Raw genomic sequence first — 17388 nt, 5'->3', positions numbered from 1 at the left:
GGTAGAGACTGATCCCTGTAATTATTTTTACTTGCAGGTTGTAAGGACTGCCTTGATGGATGCAGCTGGAGTTGCCTCCCTCCTCGCCACAGCCGAAGGTGTAGTTACAGAGCTTCCAAAAGATGAGAAGGCACAAGGAATGGGGGGTATGGGTGGCATGCCTGGTGGTGGTATGGGAGGTGATATGTTTTAATTCCCTTGCTGCAAGGTTTACTCTGACCTGAGGTGACTGCTTGTATGGTCTCGGTGGAATGGCTGCTCCGATGGAAGACTACAAGAGAGACATGACTGTGAACCAAGCTTTACAGAAACTCATCATTTAAATATATGTAATTAAGTTGATCTCAGTTGGACTGTGCTGGATCTCAAATAACTTGTTTCCTGCCCTCATTGTCAGTGCTAAGAATTGTAATTTATTTTGTATTCTGAATAAAATCAACATTTGTACATTCCTAAAAGTACTGAATGTGAAGATGTTACTTATTGATTTTATTGTAACAGTATTGTGCTGACATTTTTTTTAAAGGCACAGGTAACAAATGATCAAGGGAGGTTTTCTGTGAAAAACAAGACTGATCTATCTACCATCCAGTACAGTACAAAAATCATGTAACATTGCCTTAAAATAAAAGCAGATCATTACCTTTATGTTTTGTGACTTCACTCACGGGGAATTAACTACACCTGTCAATTTGATTCCCCAACTCTTATTGGATTAATTTGCATGATTCTAAAGACTACAGTAACAAATACTTTACAGGGCGGCACGGTAGCGCAGCGGTAGAGTTGCTGCTTTACAGCGAATGCAGCGCCGGAGACTCGGGTTCGATCCTGACTACGGGTGCTGCACTGTAAGGAGTTTGTACGTTCTCCCCGTGACCTGCGTGGGTTTTCTCCGAGATATTCGGTTTCCTCCCACACTCCAAAGACGTACAGGTTTGTAGGTTAATTGGCTGGGTAAATGTAAAAATTGTCCCTAGTGGGTGTAGGATAGTGTAAATGTACGGGGATCGCTGGGCGGCACGGACTTGGAGGGCCGAAAAGGCCTGTTTCCGCTGTATATATATGATGATGATGATATGATGAGAACAGATAATCATGCATGGTTTCAATGTGACCTGAACAAGTTTCAATGAGTTTACTATTTGAAGAGTATATATGCCCTCCCTACACCATGATGAGAATCATTAGTGAAAGAACTTTCTCAGTCTCTTCAAAGTTGAATTGAGGCTGATAATTTAATTCAACCAATTATGAATCTCACTGTAGGAGTGCAAAAGGCTCTTTTTATACCTGTATATTATCACAGGCTCTTAGCTCTTTCTTACAGAGCAAAGCAAATTCTCAGCTGACTACACCAGAATTGATAGGAATATGAAAACCTCTTATACTTAAAAGGCCTTTTAATTTAAACAATGACTTTATTTGATGCCTTATGATTTGACAAATCATTGATTATCATTTTCCAACTATTGAAATTCTGATGGCTCCATCTCAGCTGAGAAGGATTAAGATAAATAAAGGTACTTTTTTTTTAAAATCCTTATGAAAATATTTCCACTTGTTTGCCTTTAGAGTGTATATTTAGACAAATAGGAGTTAGTGTCTAACACTAAAATCACTACTCACATTACCCAAATGGGCAAACACACAAGACATGATTGCCTACTCCATCTGCACAAATTATTGCAGTCAGTCCAGCTTAACAATGCACATGTGGAAAAATTACATTTAGTTACAACTGAATAATTTGCACTTTATATACATGTATACTTGCATGTTTTGCATGTAACACTGTCAAAAAGCCTTTCCAATAAAGTTACAGTGCTATGTTATAAAATCAAGTGTTACAAGTAGGTAATGAAAGTCACTCCCACATTTGCAGAAGTGAAAATGTGCCACACTAATAAATAAATCTATACAACTTTCAAGAAGGGGACCTACAACGGTTCCTTCCAGCTTTTATTTACGTGTGATGCACCTCATGAAGCATAAGTTCTCGTGGGATGTTGGTTTCTGGACCATACAATGTTTTTGCTCTTCTTTCAAATGCTGCTACCATCTGTTTAACAACCTCATCAAAAAACACAGTGGCAAGCTGAGAGTGCAGCAAAGAACGGAATTCAAAAGCAATCTGTGGGTAGTAAAAGTACAGAATAAAATTAAAATCTTAACTATATACTAAAACTCGTTATCTTGTTTGTGACAACTTCAGCCAAAATGGTACACGATAGCGTGACAACTTTAGGCCCACCTTACTCACCCTTGTCACTTTAGTGATAATGCAAGTAGTTTTATTGAAATCGGTGTTATATTTTTTTAAGTTATTCACATTTTTAAGTTTGGGGGGGGGGGGGGGGGATGGTGCTGCACAGATGCAGGAGAGGTTTGGGCCCAACGGGTTCACTTGGTCTAGTACCAATTAAAAATAAATTACATTTGAAAGTTACCAAGGGAGTGTGTCCAGACCTCAGGGTACTATAGTTTTTACAGATATTTTTAAAAGGTGATTTACTGCTGTTGGAAAAGCTGCAGCCAGCGTGTGCTCAGTGAATGCTGAACTCACAGCTTCATTACAAACCTACATCGCCTCCTACTTCTATATCTTGAGCAAATTGTGCCTCAATGACAGTATACAGCATTAATCTGAAAATATAGGTTGCTTCTCAGAGTTGGAAGATAATTTCAATTACAGATAATCATCTTCAACTAATTTGACCAGTGAGGAGCAGGATGGAAAGTGCGGCTGATTTCACCGATTGCTCGGACAATATTGGAAATACCTGGAAAATGTGCAGCTGGCATATTATCCTGGGGATTAACCCACAGGTCATAGAATCAACAACCTAAGGTTTAAACAATTTAAGGTTCTAGAATCTGAATATACTAAGAGAACCAAAAAACCCTCCTTAAAATTAATTCTGTCCCATACTGAATGTTGTACTTATGTTGATTTGATCCCAGGGACACAATACATCTTTCAGCATTCTGGCTTTTTGAATTTGGTCCTACAGTAATGATAGACACAAAATGCCGGAGTAACTCAGCAGGATAGGCAGCATATAGTCATAGAGTGATACAGTGTGGAAACAGGCCCTTTGGCCCAACTCTCCCACACCGCCAACAATGTCCCAGCTACACTAGTCCCACTTGCCTGCGCTTGGTCCATATCCCTCCAAACCTGTTCTATCCATGTACCTGTCTAACTGTTTCTTAAACGATGGGATAGTCCCTGCCTCAACTACCTCCTCTGGCAGCTTGTTCCATACACCTACCACCCTATGTGTGAAAAGATTACCCTTTGGATTCCTATTAAATCTTTTCCCCTTCACCTTGAACCCCTGTCCTCTGGTCCTCGATTCCCCTTCTCTGGGCAAGAGACTCTGCATCTACCCGATCTATCCCTCTCATGATTTTGTATATCTCAATAAGATCACCCCTCATCCTCCACTCCATGGAATAGAGACCCTGCCTGCTCAACCTCTCCCTATAGCTCACACCTGAGTGAAGGTTAGATCGAGTCTAAATTGGGATAATACATAAAATGGTATTATGTATAATACCACTTTATACATAATAGTATATAAGGCCAAATGCCAAATAGTGTATATGGCCAAATGCTTTCAAATAACATAGGTAGACTGATGGTTGAAAATCGTTCACAGCCATTTTCCTCTGAAACAACCTGCCAATGAATGTTTAATGATTTCAAACTCAATGGGCTGAGTAACAATTAAAAATGATGCCAGTGCATGCATTTAGCCTTGAGTCACATCAGTCTTCTTCGAATTAAAGAAAAGTTTTTTGGGGGTTCAAAATTGAGTCATAACCTTCTGAAATCTATTTGGGTGGGTTTTTAATTCTTCTTATAGATTAATTCATAAAAAGTTTATGAATTAAATTATAAGTAATGTTCTTTGTAGGTGGATTTGGAAAATAAAGTGATTATGTAGCATTGGATAAATGCGATCAAATAACATTCGTAGACAAAGATTTTCATGGCGCAACAGCTTTCTCAGAGCCATTTTCCTCTGGAACAGCCTTTAGTTTAGTGTCACGTGTACTGAGATACAGTGAAAAGCTTTTGTTGCATGCTATCAAGTCAGCAGAAAGACCTGCCTAAGAATGTTTGCAATCGCAAACTCAATGGTCTGAATAGCCTGCTAGCTTGAAATTTAACCTGGTTGGCACAATTAACAATGGTTCCAGTACATACATCTAGCCTTGAGTCACATCAGTCTTCTCGGGCAGAAATCAGATCACTCACATTAAAGAGGAAAGGAGCATGTGTAGGAAGGAACTGCAGATCCTGGTTTACACTGAAGATAGACACAAAATGCTGGAGTAACTCAGCAGGACAGGCAGCATCTCTGAATAGAAGGAACAGGTGATGTTTCGGGTTGAGACCCTTCTTCAGACTGAAGGGTCTCGACCGGAAACGTCACCCGTTCCTTCCATCCAGAGATGCTGTCGGTCCCGCAGAGTTACTCCAGCATTTTGTGTCTATCTAAAGGAGAAAGGATATTTGAGGTGATTAAAAATTTATCGTCATAAACTACTGAAATGTATTTCTTTTCCTTAAAGTCTAAAGTAATTTTCCATTTTGCCCTACACTCAACTGCTAATGCGATTGCTTGATTATGACTAAAATTGGATCTTACCGATTGGTGTGATGGGTTTTTTCCTGTTCTTATTACAGGTAAAGTCATTACATTCTCTTTGATTGTCCAGTCAAGCAAATATTCAAAGGAATGAATATCAAAGAACATATTCTGATGGGACATCTAAGAAACAATCACACTGGGTTGAGTTCAGCAGCTATAGTGCTCGAAATTTAGATGGAAACCAACAACTGCTTTACTTGGTAAAAATTAACAACAATCTCCAGTTAAAGGCAGCAATTGTCGTGTGGCCTACCGAAAAATCCACAGTGCAGGTCCTTGGATATCCGGGAACTCCAGGGCTGAATCGCCAATTTGTCTCCAAATGATTAAATAGTCTCCCATCTGTACAAGAGGCCTATAATAAATGTTTCAACAAGAATGTTAATTGTATTATGAAAACATTGAACACTACAATTCACTTTATTTGTTTAAACAAGTTATGCAATTAAGTTCTACTATTTTGTGGGTTAGTACTTCTAGCCTGCATTATCACCATTCAATGCAATACCATTGCATACAGCAGCTGCAGTTTCCATATTCTTTTCCATTTATATGGATCCCAACTGCAAGCTAAAATCTGCAAAATGTATTTTTTGTTCATAAAAATGGGATACGGAATATTCAGCAATAAAAAAAAATCATGACCCTGTTGAATGTGACCTGATAACTAAAAAGCAGTGGAAGGAAATACGTGACAGGTCAAAATGACAGGACAGAGTTCCAGAGGATAAAGTTTCAGCTGTATATAAAGTACGAACAGATCTGATGTCTGCCTGCAAAGGAGATTAAATAAGCAAGTCCACGCAATAGATCTCGAGCTCCATTTGGCAGCTATTTTATAAGTGGGTTTGGCAGAAACCTAGAAGCAGGTCACAAGCCATTGCTGTTGGCAGATAACAGGCGACGGGAACTACAAATCCAAATCAAAACTTGTAAACGTTTACCGTTTCCAGCTATAGCGCACAAGATATCCACAAGTACTTGCCAATTTGAAAAGAGACATATGAGCCGTCATGGTCTCAACTTCCACTGCTTCGCCGATGATATCCAGCTCCTCATCTCCACCAAGTCAATCTCCACCACCATACACTCTACACTGACAAACTGCATCACTGAAATAAAATCTTGGTTTCAATCAAATTTCCTCAAACTCAACTGCAACAAATCTGAAATCATCATCATTGGTCCAAAAACACTCAGCAAATCCACCCAAAACTTCATCCTCAATATTGATGGTCTCCCAGTATCCACCTCCCCTCACATCCAGAATCTTGGAATCATCTTTGATCAAACCCTCTCCTTCGACAAACACATCAAACACATCACAAAGACAGCCTTCTTCCACCTCGAAAACATTGCCCGTCTCCGTCCATCCCTCTCCTCCATAGCTGCAGAAACCCTCATCCACGCCTTCATCACCTCCCGTCTGGACTACTGCAACAGCCTCCTCTATGGCTCACCCTCAAAAATCATCAGTAAACCTCAATACATTCAAAACTCCGCTGCCCGTCTACTCACCCACTCCCCGATCCGTGACCATATCACCCCCGTCCTTTACAAACTCCACTGGCTCCCCATCCCCCAGAGAATCCAGTACAAAATCCTCCTCTTGACCTACAAAGCCCTCCACAACCTGTCCCCATCCTACCTGACTGACCTCCTCCACAGGCACACTCCCACCTGCACCCTCCGCTCTGCTGCTGCCAATCTCCTGTCCCCGTCCCCCCATCCGGACCAAACTCAGATCCTGGGGGGACAGGGCTTTCTCCAACGCTGCTCCCACCCTATGGAACTCACTACCCCAAACCGTCAGAGACTCCTCCTCACTCACCACATTCAAAACATCACTGAAGTCTCACCTGTTCAGCACTGCCTTCAACCACTGACCGTCACCTCACCTTCTGTCTCCTTTTTCTGTTCGTTTACTTATTTATCTATTTATTCACTTCTCTATGTTCTAGTAATCCCTGTAAAGCGTCTTTGAGTGTTTGAAAAGCGCTATATAAATGTAATGCATTATTATTATTATTATGAGAAAAATTACAATGCAAATAAATGACATTCCCAGAATGACTCAGATGGTAATGGGAAAAGCAGGACTAGCCGTTTGTTAGTTATACAGGCCACAATCTAGCATTACAGAGATCTGTGTTTTTCTTTTCTAGGTCCCGTTCAGTGGATTTTGTTAAGACCAAGGATGGTGTGGGAGGTACCAGAAAGATACTTTTCTTGAATAGTTATCAAACCCTTGCTGTGAAAGATAAAATAAATGGACATTTTCTAAAGTTTACAAGGGAATGGACAAAACGCATCCTTTCCAAAATGACGAGGGAAGTGCATACACCAAAATTAGAATGAAAGAGTTATGCCCAATGTGAATTTTAAGGAAGGAAGAAAATGCATTTCAAACAGGAATATCTGACTGCTGAATTCAACTCTCTCCACTATATTTTAGTCTATTGAAATTGAAAGTTTTTAAAACAATTGAAGTATTGTTTTTGCAAATTGGGTAATGAGACTTCAAAATATATCACAGTGAAAAATAAACTGACTAACAACATATAATAATCATTTTTTAATTCCTTTTACAAATTGGATAAAATGAACTAAAAATACTGGATCACACAGAAATATTTTTTTTGCCTGTTATAATTCAGTTTTTGTTTTATACATTATAAAACTGATAGTTATAAGATGCCATGAGCTTTATCCAATGGACAGCAAAGTGATATAAACCCGGAAAGTTCTGAATGGGATCACTCATCTGTGCTAAGTGAGTTGAACACTGAAAGACGATACAATTAGCTCCATTATCCTTAGGAAATGGTTGTGGGGAAAAGGATAACTCAGCCACATCCCAATCCACCTCAAACAGCACCATATAAAATTTCAAGTATTTTGTTAGTCAGTGTTGCTTTTCACTGCGATATCTTTGGAAGTCTCATTACCAAGGTGCACAAGAATACTGGCCACCTTGGCCAGCTAGTCATAGCTGAACAGTATCCATTTCAACAAGTGATCAATATCTTTGGGAGAAACAGGAAAAAGGAGAAAATCGAGAGGCAAAACACATTTGCAGATAAAAATCCAGCCACAAAATGCCAATGATATTAACTACAAAAATATACCACCGGATTATAAAATGGAAATTTACCTTAACTAAATGTGGTCGTACCAGGGTCACAACTGATGTATACCGTTCAACTATTGGTGGAAATCCGACTTCTAGTTGAGCTTTGGCATATCCTGAACGTTTAGATATCACATCCGATTTCTTGCACCACGGCACAAAATGTTTGTAGTCAGCAATACCGGAGACAACGTTGTACATTTCCAACATGGAAAACCTAAATATACGTAGAAATTCAATTAAGGCTTAATGTCAAACCTACTAAATGCAAACAAAAAATGTAGATAAAATGAAAGTGACCAACCCTATTACTCGTCTCTCAGAATACTCTTTCTTCTTGTTTATTAGAGAGCCAGCAATGTTGAAGAAATTCCGTTGTTGTGCAAGGCAATGTCTTGGTGTCTTGAGCGTAGGAACTCTGTTCATTAGAATCCCACAAGAAGCCAGATACCTATTATTAGAATTTTAGTTATTAAACATGAAAATATGTATTCCAGCATTTAAACAAGTTCACTGCTACATATCAATTTATCTTATTTCATTCTAGCTTCCATTAAAGCTCAAAAATCTCGCACATTTGCCATTTCACCTAGGATGACATACAAATAGATCTCATCCTACATACAAACTTATGAATTAAGACTAAAAGACCACCATCTGGATACTCAGGCCTGGTCTGATATTCAGTGGCATCATGGCTGATTAGATTGTAACTTTGTAACTGCATTCCTGATTAACTCAAACCACCTTTTCTGTAACTTGTTCATAAATATACTTCCAAGGTGAATAGTAGAAACAGCACTCTAGCATTTTGCATCCTTCTAAGGTGGATAGTTGCGGCTTGCTGCTCAACCACCTTTTGAATCCCATTTGGGCATGAAATAACCTGACAGTACCATGCTAACAATACGGAAACACAATAGCTTGCCAACATCATATCAACTGAATAACCTTGTTCCCCACCCGGGGCTTTCCTTGTGTTCATTCCAACCCTCCCACTGTCTGCAACTTAACACTCTTGCTTAATTACTTGTTCAGTTCTGAAGAACCAGTTAGAGATGCTTGAATTTGCTTCTCCTTCCATCGATGCTGCCCGTCTTGCTGAGTATTTCCAACATTTTTTTTAAACTTCAGATTTAAGTTATCTGCAGTTTGTCTGATTTTCAGTTACTGCTCATAGGCAGTCTACACAAAATTATAACATGAATACATGGTATCATGTATGTACGCATGCGCGTGTAGAAATGGTCAACATTTTAGGCTGAAACGCTGCATGAGGACATTCAACAATTTCTCCCTCCTCCTCAAGCAAATGCTGCCTGATCCTCCAGCAGATTTTTTTGTTGCTCCAGGATCTAGCATCTGCATTCTCTTGTGTCTCCAGCTAAGTATTGAATATAATCCCAAATACAATGCCTTTTAATGAATGCTCCAAAATTTTCTGGATAAAATATTAAACGTCAAGTTAATTCTTCAAATCACTATTGCATCAGACTGTAATTAAGTCAGACCGAAATTAAGTCATGGAAAATGAAAATGTTAAACTAAAGCAATGTCAATTTCATGTGTTTGCCAAGTAAAGTTTGTATCAAGGTTAAAGTCATCATTTAAATCACTACTGAGTTACTAACTAGTCACGTTGCACAAATAAAATAAATGCAGCAATCTTTGACGTCTATGGTACTTTGTAACATAGCAATAGAACCCAGGACAAACAAAAGGAGCTAGTTTGCTCCTGAACTGCACAGAAATGTGAAATCACTTCAGTGCCGCAAAACATCAATATATTTTTTGCAAATTGACATTGGTCTGAGATTCCAACGAGTCAAGAAGATGTTTATGGAGATCATCTGAAGACATTATGAAAGCGAAAGGTTTCCCACCTCCTGCCTCAACCACTTCATCTCTTGTTGTCATCAAGAATCCTCAGAAATGTACACAAGATCTTTGCACTTCTCACAGATGACATTGCACTATTATAAACATCAAAAGGAATCTTTGATGATTCTGCACGAATGAAGAGCTACAGTGCATAACATTAGTTATGAAATACCTGCAGAAATACTGTGTGCAGTTGTGGTCACCATAACAAATATAGAACGCGATTGCACTGGAGAGGGCACAGGAAAGATTCACTGGGACGTTGCTTGGGATGCTTCAGCTATGAAGATATACTGGAAAGACTAATTTTTGTTTTACTTTGGAACGGGGAAAGCCGAGGGGATCCAAATGAGGTGAACAAAACTATGAGAGGTGTAGATGGGGTAGATAATAAGAATTTTTTTCTCATGGCAGAGAAATCTGTAACCAGAGGGCACGGGTTTAAGGAGGAGAAGATTTAGAGAGTAGAAGCAGCCCTTTCACAATATTTAAGTAGTTCTTCAATAACAACAAAGCAGAATAGAAGACCACCGGTCAGTGCTGGAAATTGGAACTGGTGTAGACATTGAAGGCTGGCATGATATCGTGAGCCAACATCCATGCTACATGCCTCTTCAAGGTCAGATTCCACGTGTATGTTCATGACATCCAACCTGGATTTATTACTCCTGGCCCGTCTGTTGTCTCCTGATATCTATTCCTGAAGCAGCAGACATTCCTCCTAATAGGAAAGACCAATACTATTGTTTCCACACTGCCATGAGCTTTGCTCCTTGAACACCTCCAAAGCCAATATCTCAGCTGGAACAAAATATCACAATACCAAGCTATATGGTTGGGAAGATCATCTACTTCAATATGTTTTGGGCTTCCATCTTTTTTGCTTCAGTCCAGCTGTACTGAAACTCCCCTCCATGCTGTGAAATCTCTCCCGATTAAAATAATTCAACAGCTGCCATTTCCACATCATTCAAAGCTGTCACCTGTATTTTAACTTGCAAGCCAACATGGTAATAGTTGATGTCTGGCCAACTTACTTGAATTCTTTAAAGAGATAACAAGAGGCTCAATAAGGTTGACGCATGCAATAGAGTCTGCATGGATTTTAGCAAGATGTTTGACATGGTCCTGCAATATGTGCTGATTAAAAAAGTATAATCCCACGGAATCCAAGGGATATGGGAACCAGTTGGGTTGCTACCCGTGTGGTTCCAAGAGGCTCAGTAATAGGTCCCTTCCTTTTTTTTCGTAAATCATCAAAATGTATTACTGATGACACAATAACATTTGCAGATGGCACAAAACTTGTGCTGGCAGGAAGGAAGAAAGCTTTTGACGTCATAAAATGATTTGGTATAAGAAAACCTTAAATGGACTTTCTTAAACCTTAAAGGGCCTTAGAGTGCATGTCCACAGATCCTTAAAGACAGCATGGCTGGATAATAAGTAGTTTAATTGAATGCTTTATTTTAAGTAGCCAAGCGACAGAATAGAAGTATGTTTGTGCTAATTGGACCATAGCCAGAGTACTGCATATAGCTCTGATCATCACATTACAGAAACAATTTGGTGTTCTGTAGAGGGTGTAGAGCAGTTGAGACAGATGTTAGCAAGATTGGAAATTGTAGCCAAGACTGGATAATCTAGGGCCATTTTCTATGGAACAGAGGAGCCCAAAGGAAAACCACTGCAATATTACTGTAGGAAAGAACCAGGGGTCAAAAATCATGCGACATACATCTAAGTTTATTGATAGTTCTTCACAGAAGAGAGACACAACAAGTCCTTCGGCCATAATCTGTGCCAACCATCCATTTACACCGACTCATTTTGTGTATTCCCAACATTCTCTCCCCTGATTCTATCACTCACTTGCACGTTAGAGGAGATTTATTGTGACCAATTAACCAACCAACCTATACATCTTTAGGATGCGGGAGGAAACTGAAGCACCTATTCGGTCACAGGGAGAATGTGCACACTTCACACAGAAAGCACTCAACATCAGGATTGAACCCGGGTCTCTGGCATTGTGAGGAGGCAGCTCTACTAGTTGCGCAACTGTGGCATCCTACTTCACCTTCTTTCTAATCCTGATGTCTGAAAAAAGTGATAGAGAGAGAAAGCCCAGACAAGTTAAACTGTACTTCAGTAAAACACAAAGTGCTGTAGAAATTCAGCAGGTCAGGCAGCATCTGTGGAGGGAATTAACATTCCACATTTCAGGTCGGGTCCCTTCTGCAGACTGAAACATGAAGATTCTCGAGCATCACCTCCCAAAGGAGGTAATTCAGCAGGTAGGACTAAGACTAGTTGCATGGGAACACCATCAGTAAAAACAAGTCTATCAAGTTGTAGAACAACCTGGCTTACAAATGTTCATTCCTTTTCTTTAAATTCATCAGGTTTAAATCCTCAGACATATAAAGAAGATCATGGGTATACTTTCACCAAACAATGCAAAAACATTCCTATTTTCATGCTTATAACAAAGGGAGGTTCAAAGAGGTCGTAACTCAGGACGCTGAACCAAAACAAAAAAATAGCCTGCTATCGTATCCATGGGCGGAGAAAGAAATAGCTTTCAATAATCACAATCTTTGAGTCAAGTATGATGCCACTTCACTTTTAATCTGAGTTCTTGAAACCACTCTTAAGTCACTTCAACACTAGAATTCAGTCCTTATTATAATCGTAATAAGTGTTTGATTAGGATTGAGGCTGCAGTGTATTCTGGAGTGGAGTGATCCTGGCAGAACATAAATTGGGCACTGGTGAGGTTATCAACAAGTGCCAATTGTCAACAATATGTTCCATTATTTTGTTGATAATTGATAGGAAATTAATATAACATATAACAATATAACATATAACAACTACAGCATGGAAACAGGCCTGTCCGGCCCTACCAGTCCACGCCGACCATTCTCCCTGACCTAGTCTCATCTACCTGCACTCAGACCATAACCCTCCAATCCCCTCCTATCCATATACCTATCCAATTTTCTCTTAAATAATAAAATCGAGCCAGCCTCCACCACTTCCACCGGAAGCCCATTCCATACAGCCACAACCCTCTGAGTAAAGAAGTTCCCCCTCATGTTACCCCTAAACCTTTGTCCCTCAATTCTGAAGCTATGTCCCCTTGTTGGAATCTTCCCCACTCTCAAAGGGAAAAGCCTACCCACGTCACCTCTGTCCGTCTCTCTCATAATTTAAAAAACCTCTATCAAGTCCCCCCTCAACCTTCTACGCTCCATATAACAGCTGTTGGCAGTCAGGTTTGTTCTGCTTTATCTTTGGATAAATCTAACCTGGGTAATTTTCTACTTTTCCAACTAGTGGCTGGTTCTGGAGTGCAAGTTATCAATATTTCAGCAAGAATATTTCATCTGAAGGAGGATCCCATCCAGCAACATCATCTGCCCATTCCCTGCATAGATGCTGCCTGACCCGCTGAGTTCATCCAGCAGCTTGTTCTTTTTGCTCAAGATTCCAGCATCTGCAGCCCTCTTGTGTCTCCACAGCAAGAACATTGCTGGGTGCCTTTAAACATTTTTGTATCAAGTGTGTTCAACTGTTGCTTATTATCAAGTGGCATAAACTGAACTGGTTATAAACTGGCATCTTTCACTGTGGGCCATTGGGAATGCACGCATCAGTTAGTAGTAGTGCAGCCAAACACTTTGAGATTGTCATGGAAGACCCCAAGCTTCAGCGCACAAATATAGAAATACTCTTGCATTTTTGATTTGGTAGAACATCATGATGACAATAGAGGGAATATTCCTGGCAGGTCACCTAGTGACACTATCTTGGTGGAATTGAGAAATACGGAGGGTCACTTTGATGGGATTGCATCATTGGATCCTAATGATCGTGAGAATTAAAGGAGGAAGATCACACACCGCTACAAGAATAATGGGGTTGCAATAGTGGGAGGTTTTAATTTTCAATTTTAAAAATCAACTGGGGCTGCCATAGTGCCAAGGGCTTGATTGGGGTGGATTTTGTTAAATGTGTTCAGAAAAAAATTCTCAATCAATACAGGGTGATGTTCCTACTAGAGAAATAGCAAAATGCAATATTCTCCTGGGAAATGTGACAGGGCAGTTTCACTGAAATGTTATTGTGGATCAAAGTGATTAAAATTCTCATGGGTTAAAGATAATTGTGGAAAAGGACAAGACTGGTTCAAATGTTGAAGTGCTAAATTGGGTCAAGGGCAATATTGGTGGTGTTCAGATAGGAACTCCCAAAAGTTGATTGGGGGATTTATTCACAAAATGCTGGAGTAACTCAGCAGGTCGGGCAGCATCTCGGGAGAGAAGGAATGGGTGACGTTTCGGGTCGAGACCCTTCTTCAGTTGATTGGGGGAGGTTGCTTGCAGGTAAAGTGAGAGGCTTTTAAACTCAAGACAGCGAGAATTCTGGGCCAGAATGTTCCGGTTGGAATGAAGGGGGATGTTTGTAGGTTGGTTAACTAAAATTGGAAAATTCATACCATTGGGTTGTAAGCAGAATGTGTAGGAAAATAACTGCTGATGCTGGTACAAATCAAAGGTACCCAAAAAGCTGGAGTAACTCAGCAGGTCAAGCAGCATCTCTGGAGAGAAGAAAGCAGAATGTGTTGTGCTGTTCCTCCAATTTACCTCACTCTAGCAATGGAGGAAGCCCAGGACAGCGAGGTCCATATGGGAAAGGGAGTGGGAATTAAAACAATTAGCAACTGGGAGATCCAGTAGGCGTTGGGAGACCGCACACAAGTGTTTGATAAAACGACTAGATGGCTCAACTCCTTGTCTCACACTTTTTGTCTTTTCATCTTTGGCCTTTGTCCAACCATCTGCGTATCAACACCCCCCCTCCCCTCCCCTCATCTGTATCCACCTATCATTTGCCAGGCTTTGTCCCATCTCCATCTTTCTCCCCCCAATTACCTTCAGCCTGAAGAAGGGCCCCGACACAATAAGTCACGTATCCATGTTCTTCAGCGATACTGCCTGACCTGCTAAGTTACTCCAGCACTTTGTCTTTTTTGGGTCGTAGACGACCGTTGCTTTTCAACTGCCATAGGAATTTGTGCTGGGTCCATGGTTGTTCATTATTTGTATTGATTATTTAGATGCAAGATTAAGTGGCATGGTTGGTAATTTGCAGATCACATTAAATGTGATGGCATAATAGACAGTGAAAATAGTTACCCAAGGTTTAAATAGGATTGTGATCAACTGGGCCAACGAACGGCAGATGGAGTTTAATTCTGATAAATGCAAGGGTTGCATTTTAACAAGCAAACCATGGCAGAATTTGCACAATAAATGTTAGGATCCTGGGAGGCGTTCTAGTACAGATCTGGGGGTGCATGATACAAAGAAGACAGGGTGGTAAAGGAAATGTTTGGAGGGGAGAAGTTAGGTTCTTGTGTTACAACTCTGGATATTGGTACAGCCACATTTGGAGTACTGTGCAGTTCTGATCACCTTGCTCTTTGAAGGTTGTCATTAAACTGGAAAGGATTGGAGGAAACCTATGGTGGATATCGTCAAGATTTGAGGAGAGGCAGGTTCTTTTTCCACACAGTGTAGGAGACTATGTGGTGACTTTAGAGATTTGTAAAATCATGAGGGGCATAAATAATGTGAACAAGATAAATAACCATAAGATAGGAGAGGCTAAAACTAGAGTTAGGTTGAAGGGCCTGTTTCCATGTTATCTGGCTCTGACTCCACACTGACTGGCTGCATCGAGATCATGAATAATTCTCAATTTCTTGAAGGGTAGATATTAGCAAATGCAGGATTCTGTTCTAGACCAATTTTTACTGGCTCTTCCAACTATTTTACATTTTCTATGGGTACTGTCTCCCTAGTCAAAAATATGCCTGCATGTTCATTCACAATAAGTAAAGAATATCTAGAAAGTGTTCTGTTGTCATATGTCCAAGATAGAACAATGAAATATTTACTGGATTGGTTACCTTTGTACTCTAGGAACCATAATTAACCATAACTTATTAGTGCTGAATAGCTAAAATCAAATTTAACTGAAGAAATTCAATTACTAGTGCACCCAAAAGGAAAAACTACTTTTCTCCACCATGCCCTTCCAACAAAACTCAATTGGTCAATTTAAACAGTTGCTGAGGTTGTAGCTTGCCTCCCCAAGCATACTCCAGGGAAGCACAATAAATTTTGATTGCCCGTCTCCAATTTACAGCTTGAGACACTGTTGCTCTTTACAAACTCAGTGACATAAAGAGATAGGAATAATTTAATGAAAATAACAATGCCCAAAAGTGAATCATGTTTACATTTTACTTAGAACTGATCCAGATGAGAGCCAAAGTACAATTATATCACGAAAACATTTAAATAAATTGTATGTGGCAATGCAGCTTTTCGACATCCTTCATCGTTTGGTCTATCATGACATTAATAAATTGTCGATCCCTCCTTGACAAGTGATAAATTTTAAAATTATTCGTTCTTTAAAATCCTCCACCCCACAACTTACAATGTAATCACTTATGCAAAACAAAAAGGTGTCTTTATAGCATTATTTGAATCATGCTTGAAATGAACTGAAGTACAACTTGCTGTGTGTTACGTTAGGTAATCTTTGGCCGGAATGTCTCAGGATGATCAGAGTGACAGCGATGCTGAACCCGTGAGCAACCAGGGAGTCGCCACAGGCTGATTGCAGTCACACGAAACTATTGCTGGAGTTTAAACGCCGCGCTGTCCCTCCCTGATCCCCAGCTGCAGTCGCAGGGCCGCGCTCCCACCCGCCGCCGCCGCGCTCACTCACTCAGGGAAAGAAAGGAAAGCCTTTGGCGTCGAGTAGAAAGGCAGCGACCCCCAAACTTTCCAAGGTCGGCGGCTCGGAAGCCGGCGGGGGGGGGACTGGGGTGGATTGTCAACGGTTAACGGGGAAAAAACAGGCTACCTTACGGTGTGCTTGGCCTGCCGCTCCCGGGCTAGCGTGAGCGGGAACTGCAGCGCATCGCAAAGCGCTTTCCTGAAAGGCCGACCGCTCCTCGCCATTGCGCCTTCGCTTTCCTTCCCTTCGCCGAGAAAGGCCACACGTCTACGTCAGTCGCCGCTCTGGCCCCGCCCCCCGCTCACGTCAGCCGCGGCTCTGTCCTGGCCCCGCCCCTGGTTTACGTCTGCCGCCGCTCTGGCCCCGCCCCCTCACATCAGCCACGGCTCTGTCCTGGCCCCGCCCCTGTTTTACGTCACCCGCCGCTCTGGCCCCGCCCCCCGCTTACGTCAGCCGCAGCTGTCCTGGCCCCGCCCCGGATTTACGTCCGCCGCCGCTCTGGCCCCGCCCCCGCCCACATCAGCCACGGCTCTGTCCTGGCCCCGCCCCTCTTCTACATCAGCCGCCGCTCTGCCCCCGCCACCCGCCCAGCTGATTGGCCGCGCCCGTTCGCCTACGTCAGCCACGGCTCTAACCCCGCCCCTCCCGCGGACGTCCACTACGGCTCTGGTCGCGCCCCCCGTCCACGTCATCCGCTGCTGTCCCGGCCCTTCCCTCCTCCCAGCTGAATGGCCGCGCCCTCCCGACTACGTCAGCCACGGCTCTCGTCCCGCCCGATTATCTGATTGCCCGAACTAGCCCTCTTACGCCAACCACGGTCCCTCCCTCCTCCATGCTGATTGGCCGCACCCAGCCGCCCGCTGACGGCAGCCCACTGATTGGCCGCGACGC

General features: G+C 41.6%; 2 protein-coding genes across 3 annotated transcripts in view; one reads left to right on the top strand and one right to left on the bottom strand.

Annotated features, from left to right (window-relative positions):
* The window catches only part of hspd1 (heat shock 60 protein 1), a 48317-nt gene extending 47673 nt beyond the window's left edge, over nt 1-644 (top strand). For both annotated transcript variants that reach the window (XM_078404153.1, XM_078404152.1), the window contains exon 12: nt 38-644. In XM_078404153.1, coding sequence (XP_078260279.1) covers nt 38-193 — 156 coding nt within the window. In that variant the 3' untranslated portion in view covers nt 194-644. The remainder of the gene's footprint in view (nt 1-37) is intronic.
* coq10b (coenzyme Q10B) lies at nt 374-16782 on the bottom strand. The gene is made up of 5 exons (XM_078404154.1): nt 16624-16782; nt 8099-8245; nt 7819-8011; nt 4918-5019; nt 374-2134 (listed from the first exon to the last, which is right to left on the bottom strand). The coding sequence occupies exons 1-5, from the start codon at nt 16719-16721 to the stop codon at nt 1967-1969; spliced, it is 708 nt and encodes a 235-aa protein (XP_078260280.1). The 5' UTR covers nt 16722-16782; the 3' UTR covers nt 374-1966.
* Between the last annotated feature and the right edge of the window lie 606 nt (nt 16783-17388).

This window comes from Rhinoraja longicauda, chromosome 8 (genome assembly GCF_053455715.1).
Source record: "Rhinoraja longicauda isolate Sanriku21f chromosome 8, sRhiLon1.1, whole genome shotgun sequence".
Taxonomy (NCBI): Eukaryota; Metazoa; Chordata; class Chondrichthyes; order Rajiformes; family Arhynchobatidae; genus Rhinoraja; species Rhinoraja longicauda.
The sequence above is the reverse complement of the archived record's forward strand: the minus strand, read 5'-3'. Positions and strand labels throughout refer to the sequence as shown.

Bases quoted from the DNA above. Each gene is read 5' to 3' on its own strand.
- coq10b (XM_078404154.1), bottom strand. From the start codon at position 16,721: ATGGCGAGGAGCGGTCGGCCTTTCAGGAAAGCGCTTTGCGATGCGCTG. The intron at 8,012-8,098 runs GTTGGTCACTTT...ACGTATATTTAG, and splicing joins TCTGAGAGACGAGTAATAGG to GTTTTCCATGTTGGAAATGT. The intron at 2,135-4,917 runs GTAGGCCACACG...TACTACCCACAG, and splicing joins CCTGCACTGTGGATTTTTCG to ATTGCTTTTGAATTCCGTTC.